This window comes from Hyperolius riggenbachi, chromosome 3, assembly GCF_040937935.1.
Source record: "Hyperolius riggenbachi isolate aHypRig1 chromosome 3, aHypRig1.pri, whole genome shotgun sequence".
NCBI classification, from domain to species: Eukaryota; Metazoa; Chordata; class Amphibia; order Anura; family Hyperoliidae; genus Hyperolius; species Hyperolius riggenbachi.
This window is the reverse complement of record NC_090648.1, coordinates 43,362,661-43,388,503: the sequence shown is the minus strand read 5'-3', so window position 1 is coordinate 43,388,503 and position 25,843 is coordinate 43,362,661. Positions and strand designations below refer to the sequence as shown.

General features: G+C 43.9%; 1 protein-coding gene and 1 pseudogene across 1 annotated transcript; both read left to right on the top strand.

Moving 5' to 3' along the window:
- The first annotated feature begins 966 nt into the window (after positions 1-966).
- On the top strand, positions 967-8,755 carry LOC137562073 (cysteinyl leukotriene receptor 2-like; annotated as a pseudogene).
- A 61-nt stretch (positions 8,756-8,816) lies between these two features.
- LOC137560936 (lysophosphatidic acid receptor 6-like) lies at positions 8,817-9,989 on the top strand. The gene has a single exon (XM_068272125.1). The coding sequence runs from the start codon at positions 8,817-8,819 to the stop codon at positions 9,750-9,752; it is 936 nt and encodes a 311-aa protein (XP_068128226.1). The 3' UTR covers positions 9,753-9,989.
- The last annotated feature ends 15,854 nt before the right edge of the window (positions 9,990-25,843 follow it).

Here is a 25,843-nt window from a genome sequence, read left to right as displayed (position 1 = left end):
CTTCTGCTCCGGTGCTCCCTGCTGTCCTGCTGGCCACCCGTAAAACTTCTGCACATGCACGGGTGCGCACCTCGGAAGTCCTTTAAATATCCTGGTTTCACCAGCAGAAACACTTGGCTCAGCCTAGGCTGTTTATTATGTGGAATTCTCTTCCCACAGAGCATTGTGAAGGATCTTTTCCACTGGCTTTAGAACGCTCAGTAAACAAACATTCCACAGAGATCACCTTCCAGTGTTCCCGCCTGTCATACATTTCAGGAAGTAAATATGGGAGAGGAAATATTTCACAATTGGCAAACATGGACTAAATAATCTATAAATAAATACTGTTCAAACAATAAGCAATGTTCTTCATTACATTATTTTCACTACAGTTTCTCTATAAGCGTTTTGTGAGCCTAGCACAGTAATGAGCTCAGAGGCTGCAGACCAGTGTTACATAAATGCCTCGTATTTCCTTTTTCTCTACCGCTATGAGTTGTTTCTCATAACGGATTGTCAGTGTTGTTATGCTTGAGGTTTTTACTGGTCGCTTGAATGTCTTGTTTGTTACAGTGCGGTGCTGCGTGGGAGAGCGCTGTGTGTTGGTTACAGTGAGGTGCTGGGCCAGCGAACGTCTAACTGAACATGCAGCTAGTCCTGCTGACGCAGAGTAAGCCCTGTTCACACAAGCAGGAAAACGGAACGGGAGATCAGCACAGATGCAAACTAATCCTATGTAAAACGTTACGATCCATTCACAAGTTCATTCCACGATCCTCTGGTCAGCTGTATGCATTGCTCTGGGCCACACGCCTCCTCGTGGCGCTCCAGAGTACAGGAGCAATCAGTGCTTGCACATTACGTGCAGATTGCTACTGTGCATGCGCAGAGCGATCAGGAGGTGCGCGCATGCGCAGTAACCTGTGACTGGCTGTGACTGGCCAGCTTGCAGAGGGCCGATGCAGTTGTTTGGAGGGTCGTGGAATGACAGCGAGGGCACAGGAAGACTGCAGGGGGCTGGAAGAAGCCCCAGGTAAGGCCCTGTTCACATCTGCGTTTTTTTGCGTAACTAGCCGTACGTATCCGGTCATCTGGATCTTGGAAAACGGTCCGTTTTTACAGTCAGTGTGCTGTAAAATGTCCGTTTTGCATAGGTTCCTATTGTACTAAAAATCCTTCCGTTTCCGTTCGGTCCGGGAAATTAGGTCCTGCGGCATTTTTTTGTCCGTTCAGCGGAACGGACCACGGAACCGTACGGCCGGATCCGCTAGCAAAAGATAATGTGAACCGGGCTGAAGTTAAAGCGGGTCTGAACTCAGAACTTCCTCTCAGCTCTAAAAGATAAGTAACAGCATTAAAAACCTTTAAAGAAAAAAATTATTTGTTACAGCTGATAAAAATTCCGCAATAAATCTGTGGTGTGTCACAGAAGCAGACATAGAGTTAACATCCTTTGTTTACAAATTAGCTGCTTTGCCAAGGCAGCCAGCTGAGACGGTTGAGAGATCAAATTAAGGTTGTGAATAGTCACAGATGAGGGAGAATTAGACAGGCTAAACTCTCAAAATACATACAGGGTGCATTTCTATGTTTTCCTTTTGCCCTGTGCAAAAATTCAGGACCACTTTAACTGCTTTTTTTCAATTAAGTTTCCCTTTAAAGAGGAACTTTAACCCAGGATTGAACTTACTCCCAATCAGTAGCTGATACCCCCTTTCCCATGAGAAATATTTTCCTCTGTAAAGGCTGATATGGCTGATATTGTGGTAAAACTCCTCCCACAGTGTGATGTCAGGACCATGGCCCTGACAGTTTAGTGTCTATGAACCTCGTTGCATTGTGGGAAATAATGTCTGTTTCCGACAGCCAAGCAAGCATCATCGTGTGTGCATAGAGCTCTCAGTATACAAACATTCCACACCCGGCAGGACTAAAGATACCACCACCCATGGTAAATTTCAGAATGTAATTTATAAATAAAATAGCTGATAGCCCGGCGTTTCCCGGGTATGTATTTGGCTGGTGTTGGATGTGCCCACTTTTTCTAAAATTAACACACAATTACTCAAAGACCAAGTTTGTGAGCTTTGTGGTTTTTGGCATCAATAATTTGCATTGAAATGAAACAAATCTGATTGACTGTTTGTGGCTCCACCCCCTTTTCTTCATTTGAACCCCAGTCACCCAATGACCAACTGTACCAGATTTGAGGCTTGTGCCATTAACAGTGCAAGAATGGCAGCAATGTAAATATTCCCCTTATAAAGCAATAGGTGTATTTGATTGGCTTTTGTAGGCTCCGCCCACTTTTCTGAGTAGTAATACCAGTCACCCAGTAACCAACTGTGCAAACCCTGCCCAGAGGCGTAACTATGGCCCACCAGGCCCCCCTGCAGAAATTCTGACACCCCCCCCCCTGGGCCCACTCAGGGCTGTTTTGAGGGGCTGGAGGGGTCGCAGCATGAGGGGAAAGCCATGGGCACACATCAGTGGGGAGGGGGGTGGGGAGGGGTTGTGCCCCCCCCCTCGGGCGCTCCCCCAGCATCAATAAGTGACTGTGCAGGTGGCGGGCAGTGGCAGATACACATACCTTCCTATGTCCCACCACGGATGTTCCTCGCTCTAGTGTCTCACGTTACTTCCTGTTTATACAGGAAGTAGTGTCAGACACTAGAGAAAGGTACATCTGTGGTGAAACGCAGGAAAGTATGTGTATCTGCCACTGCCCGCCACCTGCACAGTCACTTATTGATGCTGGAGGGGAGCGCAGAGTGGAGAGCCCGAGGTGAGGGGGGGGGGGAACCGTCCCCCCTCCCCGACGGTGTGTGGCCATGACTTTCCCCTCATGCTGCGACTCCTATTGTTAAACCCCTGACCCTGCCAGCAATGTAAGAATGGCTGCAGTTTACATTTTCCCAGTGGAATTTGTATTTGTCTCCGCCCACTTTTTGGTTATGGGGATAAAAAGTATCCTATATGTTTTTCCAGGTAATGTACTGTGTGTGTGCCAAATTTCATTCAAATCCGTTCAGCCATTGTAGTGTGATTGCGTAACAAACATCCAAACAGCCAAAATTTCGCATTTATAATATTAGTGAGATGAGATATTGTAAAAAGAAATAAGCAATTTTATTAATTACGGGGTTTTTTTTTTGTATTTTTTTACTGCAGTTCCTCTTTAAAGAGAATCTGAAGCCATTTTTTTTTCTTTTTTTAAGCTTTAATCTTATGTATTAGTTACTCACATTATGTTCTGCTGTATTCCTTTGGCAAAATGAGTCCCTGAGCCCGTCCCCAGAAACAGCCTTTTCTCTCCGACTCACTCGGAAAAGGCAGAGCTGTTCCCCGTAGCTCTGCCTCTTGCAATACCAATCACCGCCTATCTCTGCCTAATCCCCATCTCCGCCCCTTCTAATTTATTCCGATAATCTAATGTGCACTAGCCAGCGACTGCAACGCATGCCAGGCACAGATCGTAAGACTGCGCATGCGTGCACGTGCGCACTAGTACGGGCAACCATCCCTCACTAGCTTTGTGCACAATTCTAAAAAGGAGCAGGGTGGTGTGTTAGGACATGTGGTGTGTGCGTGCGGCTGCACAGAACGAAATGCCGTGACCCAGAAACTCTTCTGAGGTCGCTGCCATCCAGGAAGGAGGGAATTTTCAAAATGTATTTGCGGACGAACAGGAGGCTGCGGAGCAGCGATAATAGGCACAATGGATTTGTAATAATTAGATCTGCTGACCTATGTGTTTTTTTCCCCCAAAATTCATTCCACTTCAGATTCTCTTTAAGCAATGTATGAGAGAAATTCTAAGCAATATGTAAAAACAGTAAACTTGTACATTTTGTGGCGTGACAAGTGTGTGTGGGGGGTGGGGCTTGGGGGTGACTACTGTGTAGACACCCAGCTGCTGTTTTTTGTTGTGGACATCTGCAATGCTATAAATAAATCACTGTGACGCTCTCAGGCCATCTGTGGTGAGAAGCCAGCTGATAAATGGGAAAGCACACATCTACCAGAGGAGCCCAACCAGAACACCTGCAGCCCCGCCAGGCCTAGGAAGTGTACTGCACTCCCTTCTGCTCGGAAAGTGTTCACAATGGAACTCCTATTCAATAGGTACAAAAACCAGTGCTGATCTCTCACTGAAAGTCAGGCACGGTTACACATGTAACGGTTACAGCCCTACATAGGTCAGTGGTGGCCAGATGTCTTCCCAGAGGCGTAACAATAGACCCTGCAAGGGATGCAGCCGCAGGGGGGGCTCAAAAGCCGCAGGGGGGCCCATTGGGGGAGAAGTTTATTTTCCCTGTCCTGAGAGATTGGCAACTAAGGGCATGGAGAGAAAAAACATCCTGCTCTCTGCACAATTATTCTAATGACTGCATCTGCTTAGCTACAAAGATTTGTAGACAGTCCATATTCAGTGTGCAGCAGGCTCTTGTATACAGCCCCCAACCTCTCTACCCCTCCCCAAGTGCTCTGTACTGTAGTGATGCTGGGAAAGTCTGCAGAGCCAGTTCTGCTCCATCAGAGATGGACAGAGTGAGTGTAATAAGCTGAGGCAGGGAGCACACTCATCTGTCATAATTTCCTGTGTGCGTTTTCTGCAAACCATGGCCCATATGCAATTGACTTTTTCACCTGAGTTATCGCCTAGGAGATAATTTTCATCTTCTCTTTAAACTATTTTTTTTAGCATTTTACAATTGAAAAAGAACCTATTTGTCAGGGGAAAAGTACTTTTAAATTTATTTTGAGTATTTTCTTGCTTGTTGGTGGCTTAAAAGGCATTTTATGACAAGTTGTGAAAACATCACCTAGGGGAAAACTCAGGTGAAAAGGTCAATTGCATGGATCCATCTGAAAATGGCGCCTGCGAATAATGGCGCACGGTGTTGCCGATAGTCCGTTTGACGCTTATCACTATTTAACGTTAAAGCCTTATCGCTATGTAGCGTTAACACACAGAACCCTCATTGTACCTATCCCTAAGATCCCCTGGCCGCTGGTGGTGCCTAACCCTAACCACCTCGCACCTAACCCTAAGCACCCCCCTGGTGGTGCCTAACCCTAACCACCTCGCACCTAACCCTAAGCACCCCCCTGGTGGTGCCTAACCCTAACCACCTCGCACCTAACCCTAAGCACCCCCCTGGTGGTGCCTAACCCTAACCACCTCGCACCTTACCCTAAGCACCCCCCTGGTGGTGCCTAACCCTAACCACCTCGCACGTAACCCTAAGCACCCCCCTGGTGGTGCCTAACCCTAACCACCTCGCACCTAACCCTAAGCACCCTCCTGGTGGTGCCTAACCCTAACCACCTCGCACCTAACCCTAAGCACCCCCCTGGTGGTGCCTAACCCTAACCACCTCGCACCTAACCCTAAGCACCCCCCTGGTGGTGCCTAACCCTAACCACCTCGCACCTAACCCTAAGCACCCCCCTGGTGGTGCCTAACCCTAACCACCTCGCACCTAACCCTAAGCACCCCCCTGGTGGTGCCTAACCCTAACCACCTTGCACCTTATCCTAAGCACCCCCCTGGTGGTGCCTAACCCTAACCACCTCGCACCTAACCCTAAGCACCCTCCTGGTGGTGCCTAACCCTAAATCTCCCCTGGTGGTGCCTAACCCTAACCTTGAAAGTGTTACATTAAATCCATTCACTGTTTTGCAGTTAAATAACTTCTGCAATTTGGCTTATGTAGGGCGCTATTGCTAAATAACGTCAGGCTGGGTGTGTGTTGGAGTGTGGCTCTTCAATAAATGTGCCTGTCTTGTGTCATTTTTGCCAAGTCTTAGTAACGAAAATCAAAATAACAATAGCTGCCTCCACGGCCAACCACCATTTGTTACTAAGCCATTGGAGCTGTTATTAGTGGTTTCTTGGTCCCAGCCGGTATCATAACCTTTAGCTCTGTGGCCTTGTTGAGGGTAATGGGACACAGTCAGGTGGTTAAAGAGGGTATAATCAACAAGGTGAAAGTCGTGAGAATGTTGATTACTGCCAACATATCCATATTCCTGCTCTGTTTCCTTCCCTATCACATCATTTTGCTTCTTTATCAGTGGTCCAACAAGACCTGTTCTCTCAACGAAGCCTACCATGCAACGTTACTAATAGCTTGCTTCAATACAGTGCTCGACCCATTTTTATACTACTTTACTTCTGAGACTATGAAAAATGCGGTGAGAGAGGTCAAGGTGGGAAAAAACAAATTCTTTGAGCTTCCATATTTATCATTTGAGAAGCACAAACATTCTGTATGTAGGACGCTATTGATAAATAACATTACTGTGCACAATAACGTCTGCTGTTTGGCATATGAACGTCACTATTGATAAATAACGTTATTGTGTGCGGTTTTTCTTCTTTTTTCCCTGTGTGCCCTTATTATGCAGTACTAACGATAAATAGCGATATGCGTATCTTTTTAATTCTGCGCCATTTTTATGCATAGGCGCTGTGCGCCATTATTCACTGATCTGCAATTGCATATGGGCCCATGTGTGCCTGTATGTGTGAAAACATGTACGTTTTATCATAGAAAATAATGTAATAGATAAAGAAGATGTGTGCAGTTCTTCACTGCTGTCTGATTTTATCAAGTGTGCACTAAGCAATTGAATAACATTGGTTCTCAGTTTACCTGATTTCCATAGCAACAAACAGAAATCGGTCATAAAACTGTGCATAAAATTGATCGATTCTCAAATCGGACATGCTGGAAATAATTAATCGGGCCGAAAAATTTCATGCAACTTCATACATGGACGTTACTTGCATTGGGTGTTTAATCCCACGTGTAACCATACCGCCAAACTTTTTGAGTAAAGAAAGAGGGACAGTTTAAGACACGCCTCTGCCACACCTGTGGCCACGCCCAGCCACACCGCTAGTTACACCTATCACATACAAATTCATAAGCAAAAGTTGTTGTTGTATCATTCAATCCACATTTGACCTTTCTATAACCTTTCTATAATCATTCATTTTATTTTAGAATAATATTTGATGGTAAGAAATATATGTCATCCAGTGGCGGTATATCTACACCCTGCAGGACTTCAGTTACCACACAGTGGCGTAGATATACGCCTTCCACCGCGATCGCCGCTGTGCAAGCTTCCGCTTGCTCCTTCTCACGTGCCCCTGCGCATTCTCTTCGCTGCCCGGTAACCCAGAGAACAGTGCATGGGAACTCAGTTCCCAATTATTGATTTGAGTGCCTATGATCAATGATCCGTGGTCATTGATGAAAGAGAAACAGAAACGTACCCACCTAACTTCCTCTGTGTACTGTTCAGTACACAAGAGGGAATAAAAGTGTAGGGACATCTAGTGGCCAAATAGTAAAATTACAGCTACATATATTCATTTAATAAAACATACACACATTCCCCATCAAAACGAACCCCTTAACTCCCACACTCTCCCATAGTTACCAAAATAAAATATATGCATATATTAAATAAAGAAATTAAAAAAATACATAAATAGTTACGTTAGGGACTGAACTTTTTTAATATGTATGTCACAAGGGTATATTACTGTTATTTTTGTAAATATAAGCTTGTAATTAGAGATGGACAAAAAATTGAAAAAATGCACCTTTATTTCCAAATAAAATATTGTCACCATACTATGTACTAGGGACATATTTTAACCACTTAAGTACCAGTGGTATCTGCCCCTTTAAGGACCAGAGACCGTTGATACAGAAACAGCGGAATCCCGACGAATCACCCCACATACCCGCCGTCATTACCACACATCGGGAACCTGGGCCACCCACTCTGCCATCTCTATGACGGCAGAGTTCCTGTGAACCGGTCAGGAGTTGCTTTTATTGGCTCCTTACCCTGTCTTTCAATGTAAGCCATTGGGAGTTGCTTACACTGAAAGACAGGGTCAGGAGCCAATGAAAGCTGCTCCTGACCCGCTCACAGGGCTCTGCTGTCATAGAAACAGGCACAGCGAGTATGCTGCAACGGGTGATGGCGGGAATTCAGTGGCGAGATCGGCGGGAGCGACGGAATTGGCGGATGCGTGCAGCGGCGGTGAATTGAAATCTACGCCCTGGCAGCCAGATATCCATCAAAACAGGGAGTAGATTTCTATTAGCGAGGTCCAAAAGTAGTTAAACATTGTAATAACCAGGACAAATGGGCAAATTAAATGCTTGGATTTTATCCACAGCAGCACGTTTTATTTTTATTTTATTTTTTCCTTATTTTTCCTATTAAAATGCATTTAGAATACAATAATTCGTAGCAAAACATACTACCCAAAGAAAGCTTAATTGGTGGTGAAAAAAAAAACAAGATTTATTTTTATTTTATTTTTTCCCCTTATTTTTCCTGTTAAAATGCATTTGGAATAAAATAATTCTTAGCAAAACATACCACCAAAAGAAAGCTTAATTGGTGGCGAAAAAAAAACAAGATATACAGTACTGTAGATCATTTTGTTGTGAAAAGTGTCTATAAAGTTATTGGCAAATTAATGGGAGGAGTGCTGAAAGGTAATTGCTCTGGTCCATAAGGGGAAAACCCCCTTAGAAGGGAAGTCGTTAAAGGATGGGAATAAAGTTTAGAGTCAATTTAAAACATTTTTCAGAAGAAAAAAAGATATATTTATTTACACAGATCTGTATATCACTCTGTCCTAAAATAGATCCTGTATATTATATAGTTTGTTCATATGGTTAACATTTAGGTTGGATTGTACTTATGACTTTTTTATTACTTGCAGGTTTGACTCCAGAAGAAGGAGGACTTGGCCATTTTTTTTAGTCTGTGAGAAGGTGATCGCTTCAGGGATGTCTAGCAACATCAACTGCTCGGAGATCAGGCAAGAAGTATACCTGTCTGGGTACTCTGTCGTTACTGTACTGGGTTTAATCTTCAACTGCATTGCCCTCTACTTCTTGTTCCATCTTCCACACTCAGCCATCACCATCTACATGAAGAACCTTGCCTTCGCCGACCTCTTATTGATCTTCACTCTTCCTCTGAGGATCTATGGTTACACATTGCCAGCAGAAGCTGCTTCATCTACTCGAGAGAGATGGCTGTGTCAGGTGACTGGTGCCTTCCTTCTCCTCAACATGTATGGGAGTATCTTCTTACTAGCCTGCATTGCCTTTGACAGGTGTTTGGCGGTTTGTTACCCACTCCGCTCCAGACGACTACGTCAGCATGCAGGATGGGTGTGTGTTGGAGTGTGGCTCTTCAATATATGTGCCTGTCTTGTGTCGTTTTTGCCAAGTCTTAGTAACGAAAATCAAAATAACAATAGCTGCCTCCACGGCCAACCACCATTTGTTACTAAGCTGGGCCCAACCATTGGAGCTGTTATCAGTGGTTTCTTGGTCCCAGCCGGTATCATAACCTTTAGCTCTGTGGCCTTGTTGAGGGCAATGGGACACAGTCAGGTGGTTAAAGACGGTATAATCAACAAGGTGAAAGTCGTGAGAATGTTGACTGCCAACATATCCATATTCCTGCTCTGTTTCCTTCCCTATCACATCATTTTGCTTCTTTATCAGTGGTCCAACAAGACCTGTTCTCTCAACGAAGCCTACCATGCAACGTTACTAATAGCTTGCTTCAATACAGTGCTTGACCCATTTTTATACTACTTTACTTCTGAGACTATGAAAAATGCGGTGAGAGAGGTCAAAGTGGGAAAAAACAAATTCTTTGAGCTTCCAGATTTATCATTTGAGAAGCACAAACATTCTGTCTCCATCTAGCTTGGATAAGGGAATAATCACGTCTTGGCCTTCAGGGAGATGGTCGAAGATCTCTAGAGAAGGAGAGATTTGCCTCTTGTTTCACTCCTGCATTGACTTGTTCTCCTTCTGGATGGACCACCGTGATAGCTCAACAACATCATAGACTGGTTTGCCCATAGGTGGAAAAAAGAAAAGCCTGGATGAAGAATGGAGGCACAGCCTGGTGGAACAGTGATCCATTAAAACAATGCTTCAAAATCTGGAAAGCCCTTTGAGGAATGCCTAAAGGAGCAGTAAAATGTTGACATCATAAGAACTCCATGAAGAAAGTTTTTTGGGGGCTTAGTGATGCTGTTGCTTGAACTGTTAACAGTTTGGAATGTAAATGTTCATAAATAACACGCAAGCAATTATCAGCAAGTGGCTTAAGGAAGACATAAAGGAGGAAAAACAAAACTCAATAAAATATAGGTTGGGTATTTTGGGAGAAAAACAGTAATAGTACAGAGCAAACCGTGCCATTGAATGGTAACAAAGCTCCCAGGGTGGAGGTATGAGTGTCTGCAGATGGCCAAGCAGGGCCAGATTTAGAACTAGGCACCATAGACATGAGCCTAGAGGGTTCCAGTGTGCTGGGCTCATTAGCAAGAGGACAAATCCATAAATCTGTCAACGGATATTAAAGGTGTTGTCTAAAATACGTTTATAAAAGCTTGAGGTTTGAGCTTCAAATTATAGCAAAAACAGGAAGCAGAGAGCAGCGACTTGTTAGCCACACAAGTCTTAGCTATTAAATGAGTCATTTTATTAAGAACTTTCAACCCGGCGTTAATCAAAAGCTGGCAAATATTACTGATTTGCTATTAAAAACAGTTTTCATCCCCCACCTTCCATAAAAGCACATAAACAGTAATCCCATATGTTAAATCCCTAGTTTACCTTCATATTTGTAAGCCTTTGACAGCAAATGTACGTTTGTTAGCAATCCACAATGCATGTCTGAGCTTTTTTCAATAACTATATTAAAAAATACCTGGCTGGTTGGCTCCTGTAGCTCTTCTCTGCCAAGATAGAAGGAGTTGCTTCCCCAGCGGCACAGAGAAGATCTCCTGATCCTGTCCATCTGCTTCCACTGTGGAAAGACATTAACTCTTTTTGACCATCACTCTAGCTCAGCAATCTCACAATTTCCTGCCCATAAAATAAAGCATTTCGACCCTTCTGATACCCTCATCAATGTATTGGTTAAAACCTGCAAAAATAAATCCTTTCCTTTTGCTTTATTATTTCATTACCTTATATTCCGGCGTACGAGACAACTGGGTGTATAAGATGACACCCCAACATTTCCAGTTAAAATATAGCATTTGGGATATACTCGCCGTATAAGACTACCCCTCTTCCAACGCACACCAAATAAAAATAAAAAAACATCATATACGGGTGCTGTGTATGAACAGATACTGGTGCTGTCCTGTATGTGGTACCCAGTGTATAACAGTATATAGGCGACTGACTGGTTGGATTGGTCAACTCTCCCTCTTCCTAATCGGATTAGTCAGCTCTCCTTGCCTCCCTGTTTATCAGAGGGGTATGGAAGAATAGATCGCACTGAGCCTATAAACATGGGTCTTTTACCCGTCCGGCCCGCCCTTGTATCCTATTTACCTCCTTCTCTGCCTCTCAGATCTCGCACATGTGCGCCTGCTCTGTTTCACTACAGTCCTCAGCAGCGAGATCTGAGAGGCGGTAACAGGATGGGGCGTATCACCCGGCATCAATGACACCCGGCTTATACGGCGACCCCTGACTTTTCAGAAGATTTTCAAGGGTCAAAAAGTAGTCTTATATGCAAGAATATACAGTATTTGTTTGAAAAATATCCGGTAGGGTTTAGAAAGTGTGTTAGGCAAGGGATGGGAAGTCAGATGGTGTATTTTGGTGCTTAACTTCAGCCAGGGCCACATTTACCATAAGGCCCCGTAGGCATGTGCCTACAGGGGCCTGTTGATGGAAAGGCGGCTGACTCTGCTCCTCTAGTGCCTCCCTCCTTCCTTCCCTATGCAGAGTCCGAGTGAGTGAGAGGTTGCTCACTCGGCTCTCGGCATTCCACTGACGAGCTCTCCCTTCATTCGGGGGCAACATACTGTAGTACTAGGGGGCACCTCTAGCTACTTACGACGGGCAAGGGAAGTAAGGGAGAAGTGAAAGCTTGGCCAGCCAGCACACTTGTGGTGCAGTTCGGTGGGTGTTTGTAGGTTCATGGAGGGCGGAGTCTAGGGTGCCAAGACATCTGTGCCGATAGGCTCATGTGAGGTAAATCCAGGGCTGCCTTCAGCATTAAGTAACAGGAGGAACAGCTATCCTAAGCAGGCAAGACTAGTTTCAAAGAGGAGGTGCATTTGATTACTAATCCCTGTTTTTGGAGCCTTTAGGGAGCCTTGGAAATGGATTTGGTTTAGTGCTGGTGTCTGTCTCCGAGACAGATGCAACACTCATTATTATTATTGATTTATAAAGTGCCAACATATTCCGTGGCGCTGTACAAAGTAAGAAACAAACATGGGGTACATAATAATACAGACAATGGTGTACACTAATATACAAGATACATAATTAGTGACAAAATACAAAAAATGATACAGCATACAGAATACAAAATACAGAAGATAAAAATAACATAATGAATAAAATGTATAATGATTTCCAAGACACAAAAGGGGGAGAGAGTCCTGCCCTTGTGAGCTTACAATCTAAAGGGAATGGGGGGGGGGGGGGGGGTAGGGAAGAAGAGGAGGAGTAGTATACGGTAAAATATATAAAGGCAGTGTGTTTTAGGATACCTAGTAGGAGTGCAATTTGGTCTTAGGACAAAGGGAAGTTGCCTAAGGTAGCCCATATGCTTGTCGGAACAAATGAGTTTTTAGAGAGCGTTTAAAAGTAACAAAGGTTGGCGAGTGACGGATGTGTTGTGGGAGGGCATTCCAGAGCAGGGGTGAAGCGCGTGCGAAGTCTTGTAAGAGTGAATGTGAGGAGGTGATTCTAGAGGAGGACAACAGAAGATTGTGTGCCAATCTGAGATTGCGATTGGGTTTGTATCTGGAGATTAGTGAGGATAGGTACCGGGGAGAGAGATTGTGGAGAGCTTTGTAAGTTAGGGTTAGGAGTTTGAACTAATGCTAATGTGGAGCTGCATCCAAATCCCCTGCCATGCCACGGTAATAGGGATTTGGATGTGATGTGTGAATAATTGCAACAGGTTGCATATCCCCCCCTCCTCATACACATACGTGAATCAAAAGCAGCCTATTGATTTCAATAGACTGAAATTCCACTTCCAAATGCTTGTGTGTGGAAACGGAGGAGGTCACAGCCAGACCCTTAACGAGAATCTATAGTGAAAATAATGTAATCACTAAAATTGCTTATTTTTTCACAATATTCCTTTATAAATTATTAAATCCCCGATTTACATTCGGAAATTTATCACAGGTGGCAACATCTTTGATCCTGTCAGGTCATCTGTACGGAATGTTTGTTTACTGAGAGTTCCAAAGCCGGCACAAATAATACCAGGTCTCCCAGAATGCTATTAGTGGAGTGTTCCGCATAGCTAAACAGCCTAGGCTAGGCATCACTGGGAGGACAGGGCTAAATACCAATCTATGGCAATATGTAGATATAGGAAGTGTTTCTGATGCTGAAACAAGGAAAAATATAGTAAAAGTGAGTATCCTGGATAATGTACTGCATTCTGCTCTATGACACTACAGTGATACTTTAGGCTAATTGCACACTTGGGCCTTGATTCACTAAACCATGATAACTCATATCACGGGCGTTTTTGCAATCGTTTTTGTGCGAAAATTCATGATTGCGCACGAAATTCACGATCTCGCGAAAACGCGTGCATAAACGGCCGTGATATGAGTTATCACGGTTTAGTAGATCAAGCCCTTGGTGTGGTGTGATAGTGTGTAAGGGACCTTAAAGTGGTCTGAAACTCAGCATTTCCTTACAGCTTTAAATCTACTATCACAAAAACAAAAATATAGCAGAAGAGCATTAAAACAGTTAAACACAGCACTTTGTCCTGCCATGGAAAGCTTCTTCAGCTTAGGACCCGATCCGAAGGGTTGATAACAGTATCTTTTGTTTTACATTCCTCAGTTGTTACATTTTATGTAACAAATGAAAACAAGCTCTCTCTGCCTCTAGAATTCACACAGTTCAGAACAGATCACTAGAAGATTTTAATATATAATAAAAAGCAGCTTGAATATAATGCAATGGCAGCTTTCAGAGCAGATAAACTGTACTTTGGAAACTTGTAATTTGTAAACAGGCAATATTACTTGTACACAAAAGCAAATATGGTAACTGTATGAGTAATAAAAAGCAGGAAAACACATTTTTATTGAACGTTATGTCGGAGTTTCAGACCACTTTAAAGGACACCCGATGTGAAAATAAACAAATGAAATAAACAATTGCATCTATCCTAGTTCTTAAAAATGACTTCTTAGGATATTCCACAGTTTTATTTTATATTTAAATATTTTTTTTATTATTGTTTTTGCTTAATGACACATCCATTGAAGTTTGCCAGAGCTAAAATCTATGAACCATTTACCCTTTTTATCTCTTCCCTGCTCTCAGAAGCCATTTTCTGCTAGGAAAGTGTTTTAGAGTTGTAATTTCTTATCAGTGAGGGTCACACTGTAGTCTGACTCAGTCCTGACAGGAACTGCCACTTACATACCTGATTTAACTCTTTCAGGCAGAGAAAGAAAAAAAGGAACACAGCCTAGTTATTTGTGTGCTTGGCACTGTACATACCCATGTCTATCTCATGTCACATGTCACCTCGGGTATCCTTTAATGTTAAAGCTGAAGGCATTATATAAAATGATAGATATAATACTTATCCACATAGTGAGAAGCCTCAGGATAATCCCAAGGCTTTCTGTGCCCTCCTCGACCCCCACCGCCGCTGCCTGGGACCTTCTTTTTGTTCATGGCATAAGCAAGTAGGTTTGGCTAAAATCTGGTACACGCATCCAATTTTAATAATCTGTACCCTCACATGGGCAGTAAGGTAGCACTTGTTCACAGAGGGGAGCACAGCCATGGGAACATGTTTGGCAAGCTATTGCTGGACATGTTTGGTGGGATCCTGCACAGCAGAGGTGGGCTTCACGATGGATCAGGAAACCTTTGGACCATCCAAGCTTAAAGGAAAGCTTAAAGGGGAACTGAAGAGAGAGGTATATGGAGGCTGTCATGTTTATTTCCTTTTGGACAATACCAGTTGCCTGGCAGCCCTGCTGATCCTCTGCCTCTAATACTATTAGCCATAGCTCCTGAACAAGCATGCAGCAGATCAGGTGTTTCAGTGGTTCAGACTTATAAGTCTGATCTGACAAGACTAGCTGCATGCTTGTTTCTGGTTTTAATCAGATACTACTGCAGAGAAATAGACCAGTAGGGCTGCCAGGCAACTGGTATTGATTAAAAGGAAATAAACATGACAGCCTCCATATACCTCTCTCTTCAGTTCCCCTTTAAAGAGACACTGAAGCAAAAAAAACCTTATGATATAATGAATTGCATGTATAGTACGGATATTTAGTAGAACATTAGTAGCAAAGAAATGAGTCTCATATTTTTACTTTCAGTTATACAGCATATTTTATAACACTGCATAAATCTTACTAATAATATAAATGCAAAAGTTTGGATGGTTGTTACTCAATCACACAACAATGGCTTCGTATGAAATTTGGCACACACAGTACAGTACCTGGAATACTGTGTGAAATACTTTTTATCCCCATAACCAAAAAGGGGGCAGAGACAAATTTCTTTGGGAAAATGTAAACAGCAGCGATTCTTACACCTTTAATGGCAGGGTTCTCAAACTTTGCACAGTTGGTCACTGGGTGACTGGAATTAATATTTAGAAAAATGGGTGGAGCCTACAAAAGCCAATTAAAAATCACCTATTGATTTTCAAGGTGAATATTTAATTGCTGCCATTTTTGCACTGTTAATGGCACAGGCCTCAAACCTGCTACCGTTGATCATTGGGTGACTGGGGTTCAAATTCAAATTCAAATTGGGGTGGAGCCACAGCCAATCAGATTTGTTTTATTTCAATGCAAATTATTGATGCCAAAGACCGCAAAGCTCACAAACTTGGTCATTGAGTAATTTTGTAATTGTGGGTCAGGATTAAAAAAAAGTGGGCGGAGCCAACACCCGCCAAATACATACCCGGGCAACGCCAAGCCATCATGTTAGTATTGTCATATTTGCAGTTTGCTCTGTCTTAAAGTGGCCACACAAGATACAATAAAATTATCCGATTTTACGACAATTCGATAAAAATGATTGGATCTCCCGAAAAAATCGAAAGCTTTTTTTTCATTTGACTGAAAAATCTGATCGGATTTCCCATTTTCTTCTATTTGTATAGGTCCGGAATGCCAGATATTTTTCTTCAATCTTTCTAAAGATTGTATGGTGTGTGTTAGATTGTCAATTTATTAATATACACACCCTAGCAATTTTGTCAGTCTCCAATCATTTTTATCATAATTGGGGAAAAATTAAACATTTGTATGTGGTACATTGGTCATATTTTTGAAATGTTACAATCAGTCAGAAAAATTGATTGCAATTCTTAAATTGAAGAGATTTTTAACAAATTGTATGGTGTGTGGCCACCTTAATAGTTTAAAATACATAGTGTGGTTTGCAGAGCTAATGACCCTTTGAACTTCTCTTCTCACTGAACCTAATCTGAAGCTGTCTGTCACTGATCCTTAGATGTAAAGTGCTCCAGAAATCAATGACCAATTTGGTCGTGGAGCTCAGAGAAGCCCTTGGCATAGATAACAACTGAAGATTCTTAACTCTTCCTATACCGGAAACAATATATGACTTATTTCTTTGCTACTAATGTTCTATTTCTTAGCTGTACTACACATACTAATCATTATTTCATAAGTGTATTTTCACTTCAGATTCCCTTTAAGCTTAAAGGAAACCTGAGACCACCAAAAATATAAACATTATACTGACATACCTGGGGCTTCCTCCAGCCTCCTTCAGGCTGATCAGTCCCTCGCTGCCTTCCTTTACCGCCTGGATCTTCCAGGAGGCCCGGTAATGCCACCAGTCGGGGCGTACTGCACATGCGGGGCCCAACCGCACACGCTCCCCCAACAGACGCCCATCGCCAGGTGCTTTTAGTGCCTGTGCAGTAGTACTATGCAGGCGCAGAACTCTCTCAGCGACGGGAGTGTGATGTGACCAGGCCATGCATGTGCAGTATGCCCCAACTGGCGGCATTACCGGGCCTCCTGGAAGATCCAGGCAGCAAAGGAAGGCAGCGACGGACCGATCATCCTGGAGGGGACTGGAGGAAATCCCAGATATGTATAATTTTTTACATTTTTTTCTGGTCTCGGGTTTCCTTTAAGCTTACAGGCTTCCTTTAAAGGAATATTTAAGTGTACTAAAAAAAAAAAAAAGAAGGCAGTTTTACTTACCTGGGGCTTCTACCGGCCCCCTGCAGTCACCCTGTGCCAGTGCTGGTACTTTACGATCCTCCCGGAGTTTCGGCAACTGAGCCTGTAGCCAGCCACTGCGCCTGCACGGCCCTTATTCGCGCTCTCGGTGCCGGCAGCGTCCTGCACAGGCACAGTACAAGAAAATCTCGACTGCGTCTGCGCAGGACACTCCCAGAGCTGGGAGCACAATCAAGGAAGTGGTCGGCCAGAGCCGCATAGACCAAGTTGCCGGTGACAGGCTCAGTTTCTGAAACTGAAATTGAGCCGCGGCGGGGGAACGGAGGATCGTAGAGTACCTGCAGTAGACTGCAGGGGGCCGGCAGAAGCCCCATGTAAGTAAAACTGTCTTGCTTTAGTACACTTAGGTATACCTGTAAACCCTTTTTCCACTCTTGGTGATAATGTGTTTACCTGTGGTGTCAAAGTAGTTTACTCATCCTAGTCTTTAGTAGAGAGGTGTGGCTTCAGACAGACTGGGTCGTGAGTAAGGATGATCAATGAGATGCAAATACTTCTGAAATTATGCAAATTTATATGCAAATATAGCAGCTTGAAAAAAAGGACCAATCAATTCATACCTGGGTTTAAACTGATTGGTCCATTTTCAAACTGCATACGTTTGAATAAAAATGTGCATAAATTTGCATCAACTCTCATCCGTAGTAGTGCGTGGTCAGGCATCAGGAGGTTGCAGAGACCATGATTGTGAACTGAAGACGTGTTTCCATTTTATTTTGCAAAACTGCAATTTTTTTTAAACAATCTTTTTTTTAATAATCTAAAATAATGTTGTTGTTGTTTTTTTGGTTTGTTTTTAAACATAAAAACCCTGTATGTAAAATTAAGCTATAATGTAAAAAATATAAAAGTGGTCAGGAGGACCTGCACTTCACAGATCAGTTCCTTTTCCGAACTGTCACGTAGCGATGAGAGTGTGACTGCAGAGATGTCATGTAAATACATTATTTATAAACTGTTTGTAAATAAAGCTTTTCAAACAACTTGCATGATTTGGTCTTTTCATTAGTGGTAGGAATCTTTTTACAACCACAAGAAAACATTTGTAAAGCGCTTTCCTCCATAGGACTCAAAGCGCTTTACAAAGTACAGGGGAAAAGTAATATGATAATAAATGCCAGACTAGGTGGCTTTTTAGTTTTGAGTTAAACATGTCCAGGGTTGGAGCTGTCTTGATTAAATTTGGCAAGGAGTTCCACAGGGTAGGGGCAGCATAACAGAAAGTTCTGGCTCCAAAGGTTTTTGGTTGAACTCTGGGGGTGTTCATGTTATTGGATCCTTTTGATCTGAGGTTGCGGGAGAATGATGCAGTTGCAACAAATCTTTCAGGTTTCCATGGCCCAGGTAATGTAGCATGCCGATTTTGAAAAAGATTCTCCATTTTGTGGGGAGCAAAGGATTGGTGTTATTATGTGGCAATGGCAGGGTTGGCTTGTTAACAGTCTTGCAGCAGCATTCTGTACTAGCTGCAGGCGGTGTAGGTCTTTATATGGAAGGCCTGTATAGAGGGCATTGCAATAGTCCAGATGTGATGTGATGAAGGCGTCAGGCGTGAACTAAGGCTTTTTTTCATGGACATGAATTCTATATTACTGTACATTAAAGCGAGCCTGTGACTTGAAAAGGAGAGCAAGTCACATCCTTACCGGTAGTGGGGAGTCACTGGATCCTCCATAGGCCTCCCATGTAGTCCTCCTCCTGATCACCGATCCAGCGCTGGGTCCCTCTGGAAGTTCGCGGCTGTGCTCTGTATGTAAACTAACGCGGCCGTACTATGCAGGCGCAGTAGCAGGCGTGAGATGTCGGTGGAAAAAGTAAAGCCTAAGCGTCTCTATGCTACTGGGAGGGCACAAGGCGTCCTGCGCCTGCACAGTGCGAACATGCTCGTTTGCGGACTGGAGTGCATCCATCTCACTCCCATGCACAATTGCAGGACTTCACTAGGGCTGCCCCCACTTTCTTGAACAAGCTCCCACCAGCCATCAGACTCACCCCCACCTTTAAGACCATCAAACAAGCCCTCAAGAATCACCTTTTTATGCTCACATACCCATGTACACTAGCATCATAATACATTCTGTTGGACACCTTCTCAACAGATGCACCTATTGTCTCCACCCCTACCCTTTAGATTGGTATTATGGTAGAGAACAGAGGCGCCAAAAGGATAAAAACAATATTTAAAAGTTTTAAAATTATTGCTTAGGAGGCAGTGGTGGACTCACCTCCCACAAGCAGACACAACAACTGTGTATTCACAAAAGGGACATTTATTGGTATACTCCAAATAAGGTTGCAACGCGTTTCGCAGGTCAAACCCGCTTCATCAGGCAATTACAGGAAGGAGCACACAACAGCAGTATGTCCAGATAGCACCTGGCGCCTCAGTACCCTTTAGATTGTAAGCCTCAGGCAGGACCCTCCTCCCAGTGTTTCCAGCTTGATTATGCAATCGCACTGTCAATCGCCCCTCTTGTGGACTAGAACAATCTCTATTTTGACCTATGACACTGTACTGTTAGCAAATCATTTGCATGATCTTGTTTTGTTGTGAGTTTCCTGTATGTCCTACCTGTATGTTAACCCATTTATCTATTGTCCAGCGCTACGTAATATGTTGGCGCTTTACAAATACAATCCTACTAATATAATAAATGGGAAAGTTCGGATGTTTGGATGTTTGGATGTTTGGATGTTTGTTACTCGATCACGCAAAAACGGCTGAACGGATTTGAATGAAATTTGGCACACACATAGTACATTACCTGGAATAAAGTATAGGATACTTTTTATTCCCATAACCAAAAAGAGACAAATACAAATTTCACTGGAAAATGTAAACTGCAGCCATACACTGTTACACTGGAGGTGTGTTTAGCTTCTAAGGGTAGAATGGTTAATTTGCATATATGCAGCAGTGATGCTCTGGGAGACATCTCAAGCTCACTCCAACCTGAATTATCGCAAATTCTTTCTGTTTTAAGAAAGCAAACGTTTGTTTTTCTTAACATCTTAGTAAGAGGGCTTTTAGGACCATTGTAGTCCCTTACACACTCCAATGAGTTCTGGGTCACCATGAGCTTGCTGGGTAGCATGTCCCTCTCGGTGTTACAAGCCCCACTGCATAGAGCCAAATTAATCAATGCCATGCACTGATAAGGATCAAACAATCCAAAACAGTCTGTATGTGTGTTGGATTATTATGGCTCTGTACAATTTAACAAGCTGACACATCATTGCATTCTAGAGATGGGAAGTTTGGATCTTTTCAATGATCCGGATGATTCGAATCGGATCATTGAAGAGATCCGGATCTTTGATCCGAATCTCGGATCATTTTACTACCGGAAGCATTCGGGGGTGAAATGAACAGCAGGACAGGTCTGTGGACAGGAGAAGGGGAGGGGGGTGGACACACAGAGAAGGGGAGAAAATGGACAGAGGGCAGGGAGTGGACAGAGAAGGGAGGAGGGACGAGCAGAGAGCAGAAATGTTTGCACGTAATAACCACATGCTGAAGTCATATGCTTTACATATATTTCACCTATATGTTCATCTGTACACTTTGAAAGAAAAGGTCGCACAGTGAAAGAAAGCATTCCCAGAAGATAAGTGCAGCTGTTTAGTGCCGAGTGCAGGAGGATTATATTGCCTTTCAATCACACTGTCTGCAAAGTTACTGAGAGCTGAGCTGAGCCAAAAGCTTCCCATGTGTTCACTGTGCAGCACTACGGAACAGCCAGCCTGTAATGAGCAGCACATTATAGCCAGTATGTGTGCTCTACACATATCTGGCAGTGGCACCCATGTCCCCTCTCTCTCATCTACCTGTCTCCCTGCAAGGCTGCCTCCCATACAACAGAGCGATCCCTGCTTCCAGGACCCCGATGCCCGCTGAGAGGGGGCGTGTCGCTCCTGGCCCCGCCCCTTTTGCGATCCGAATCGTTCATTTTGATGATTCGGATGATCGACTCATAAAATAGATTCGGATCAAAGATCCGAATCGTTCATGATCCGGACAACACTATTGCATTCCAGCGGTTCTGGAGGTGTGTTTAGCTTCTAAGGGTAACAATGGTTAATTAGCATATTTTCAGCAGTGATGCACTGGGAGACATCTCAAGCTCACTCCAACCTGAATTATTGCAAATTCTTTCTGTTTTATGAAAGCAAACTTTTGTTTTTCTTACACTGTTAATGGTAGGGTTCTCAAACTTTGTACAGTTGGTCATTGGGTGACTAGGGTTATTATTCAGAAAAGTGGTTGGAGCCTATAAAAGCCAATCAAAATTCACCTAATGATTTTCAAGGGGAATATTTACATTTCTGCCATTCTTGCACTGTTAATGGCACAAGCCTCAAACCTGGTATAGTTGATCATTGGGTGACTGGGGTTCAATTTCAGAAAGGGGGTGGAGCCACAAATAGCCAATCAGATTTGTTTCATTCCAATGCAAATTATTGTTGCCAAACACCGCAAAGCTCACAAACTTGGTAATTGAGTAATTGATTAATTGTGCGGGCAACGCAGGGTCATAAGTGGGCGGAGACAAATACAAATTTTACTGGGAAAATGTAAACAGCAGCCATTCTTACACTGTTAATGGTAGGGTTCTCAAACTTTGCACAGTTGGTTACTGGGTGACTGGGATTAATATTCAGAAAAGTGGGTGGAGCCTACAAAAAACAATCAAAAATTACCTATTGATTTTTCAGGGGAATATTTCATTGCTGCCATTCTTGCACTGTTAATGGCACAAGCCTCAAACCTGGTACAGTGGATCATTGCGTGACTGGGGTTTAAATTTATATAAGGTGGTGGAGCCCCAAACAGCCAATCTGATTTGTTTCATTTTAAAGCAGGTTATTGATGCCAAAGACCGCAAAGCTCACAAACTTGGTCATTGAGTAATTGAGTAATTGTGTGTTAGGGTTAGGAAAAGTGGGCGCAGCCAACACCAGCCAAATACATAATCGGGCAATGCTGGGTCATCAGTAGGCGGAGACAAATACAAATTTCACTGAGAAAATGTAAACTGCAGCAATTCTTACACTATTAATGGTAGGGTTCTCAAACTTTGCACAGTTGGTCACTGGGTGACTGAGATTAATATTCAGAAAAGTGGGTGGAGCCTACAAAAGCCAATCAAAATCCACCTATTAATCTTTAAGGGGAATATTTAATTGATGCCATTCTTGCACTGTTAATGGCACAAGCCTCTTGCACTGTTAATCACCTGTACCTGGTACAGTTGGCCATTGGGTGATTGGGGTTCAAATTCAGAAAAGGGGTGGAGCCACAGCCAATCAGATTTATTTTATTTCAATGCAAATAATTGATGCCAAAGACCTCAAAGCTAGTGGTGCTCAGCAGAGCTCGAATATTCGAGTAGCTCGAATATTCGAGCTCTTTTTCAGCTATTCGAGCTCGGTATTCGAGCTCCGAATAGCTGGAGCTATTCGAATGGGCTATCCGAGTACACTCGAATAGCCCATTCACTATTCGAGCTATTCGAGCAACCCGGCGCTATTCGAGCTCGGTACCGAGCTCGAATAGCGTCATAGCCCAGATTGATGTCCTTAGAGCCAATCAGAGGGCTCCCAGGCCCTCTGACGGCAGCCAATCACAGAGGGGGACCCTGGCCAGCCCCTACCCTATAAATAGCGGCCGCCATGTTCCGTTTCTCCATGCTTGCCTGAGACTTGTACAGAGAGAGAGTTGCTCCTTTGTGCTTTGGCTTAGCAAGTGCTCTATTGTGATCATTTACCTAGCGTTTTTGCTCACCTACACCTGCCATATACACCTATATTGTTGTTAGTTAGATAGACATTGTATTTTAGTTAGTAGCTTGTGTGTTACATTAGAGACAGGCAGCTGCTGCAAGCTTACAGGTTTAGGCCTCAGGGGGGCCTTGCCTCTGTGGGCAGCTGTCCTCTGTTTATTTCTCTCATCTATACCAGTATTTCTGCTGTCCTTTACTAATAGTATTGTAGTTATACTGTACTAGGAGTAGGACACTCACTGACTGTCACTGTTTATAGGCTACTAGCTAGCTCCTGCGTGTGTGCACTCACTCACTGTCTGTGTGTACACACACTCTATTTCCTTCTGATTACTGATAGATTATTGTTATTTAGTTGTACTTACTTACTACTTACTCTTACTGTACCCGTAGGGACACTCACTGTCACTGTTCATATAGGCTACTAGCTCCTGCGTGTGCGCACTGCACTCACTGTCTGAGTGTACACACACAACACACACTCTATTTCCTTCTGATCGCTGATTGATTATCGTAATTAGTTAGTTGTACTTACTGTTACTACTTACTCTTACTGTACTAGGAGTCTAGGACACTCAGTCACTGTCCATAGGCTACTAGCTCCTGCGTGCGTGCACTCACTGTCTGAGTGTACACACACCCACACTCCATTTCCTTCTGATCGCTGATTGATTATCGTAATTAGTTAGTTCTACTTACTGTTACTACTTACTCTTACTGTACTAGGAGTCTAGGACACTCAGTCACTGTGTTCATAGGCTACTAGCTCCTGCGTGCGTGCACTCACTGTCTGAGTGTACACACACCCACACTCCATTTCCTTCTGATCGCTGATTGATTATCATAATTAGTTAGTTGTACTTACTGTTAATACTTACTCTTACTGTACTAGGAGTCTAGGACACTCAGTCACTGTCCATAGGCTACTAGCTCCTGCGTGCGGTCACTCACTGTCTGAGTGTACACACACCACCCACACTCTATTTCCTTCTGATCGCTGATTGATTATTGTAATTAGTTAGTTCTACTTACTGTTACTACTTACTCTTACTGTACTAGGAGTCTCGGACAATCAGTCACTGTGTTCATAGGCTACTAGCTCCTGCGTGCGTGCACTCACTGTCTGAGTGTACACACACCCACACTCCATTTCCTTCTGATCGCTGATTGATTATTGTAATTAGTTAGTTCTACTTACTGTTACTACTTACTCTTACTGTACTAGGAGTCTAGGACACTCAGTCACTGTCCATAGGCTACTAGCTCCTGCGTGCGTGCACTCACTGTCTGAGTGTACACACACCCACACTCCATTTCCTTCTGATCGCTGATTGATTATTGTAATTAGTTAGTTCTACTTACTGTTACTACTTACTCTTACTGTACTAGGAGTCTAGGACACTCAGTCACTGTGTTCATAGGCTTCTAGCTCCTGCGTGCGTGCACTCACTGTCTGAGTGTACACACACCCACACTCCATTTCCTTCTGATCGCTGATTGATTATTGTAATTAGTTAGTTCTACTTACTGTTACTACTTACTCTTACTGTACTAGGAGTCTAGGACACTCAGTCACTGTGTTCATAGGCTACTAGCTCCTGCGTGCGTGCACTCACTGTCTGAGTGTACACACACAACACACACTCTATTTCCTTCTGATCGCTGATTGATTATCGTAATTAGTTAGTTCTACTTACTGTTACTACTTACTCTTACTGTACTAGGAGTCTAGGACACTCAGTCACTGTCCATAGGCTACTAGCTCCTGCGTGCATGCACTCACTGTCTGAGTGTACACACACTAAATTTACTTGTGATTACTACTGATTATTGTAACTGCTAGTTGTACTTCCTGACTGTTACTACTTACTTACTGTACTAGGGGACACTCACTCAGTCACCTCACCAACCAACCCACTCCATTAAAGTACCCCACTTTTCAGCCGCCCTTTTAAAAAACTTTTCTCTATACGCCCAAAACATTGAAGATGTCTGGAAGTGGCAGCCAGCGCGGTTTGGGCAAGGGGAAGGGCAGCAAGGGAATCAGGAGGAGAGGGAGCAGCATTGTGGCAAGCCGCGGCCGCGGGCGCGCCACCATGCACAGTTCCGCAGCAGCAGCAGCAGCGTCAGTGGCTAACATTCCTCCCATAGCCACTGGCCGTGGACGCCTTGGGCGCCGCCCAGCAGGAGCATCTGCAACTCACGCTGCAGAGACACAGCAGCAGCAGCGTGTAGCACCTGCTCCCATTTTCCTCCAGCCGGGTCGGAAACGTCCCATTGAGGAAAAGGATGCAGACACTGTGGTGCAACTCATGACGGAGGATGAGCAGCCCGCCATCAGCTCTGCATCCGAGGCCTCCACCCTCACCACCACCACCACCACCACCCCTGTTCGCAGCAGCCGCCCAGCAGGGTCTGGGGAGGAGGCCAGTTCACCGTCACTCGCCGACCTGTCATTCAGCAGTCTTTTGACCCCAGGCATCATGAGTAAATTGTCTGCTGTTGTTGGCGATCTTGAGGAGGAGATGCTGATGGGCACTTTGGGGGATGAGGGATTGGACAGCAAGACTGTGGCGACAGTCAAGCAGCCCATCCATGCATCAGGAGAGGAGTTTGGGGGGTCCTCATCCCAGCAGGACATGTTTCAGGAGGGGGAGGATGATGATGACCCGGTGACAGACAGAGACTGGGTGCCACCACCTCCAGGGGATGTCGTCCTCAGCAGCTCTGA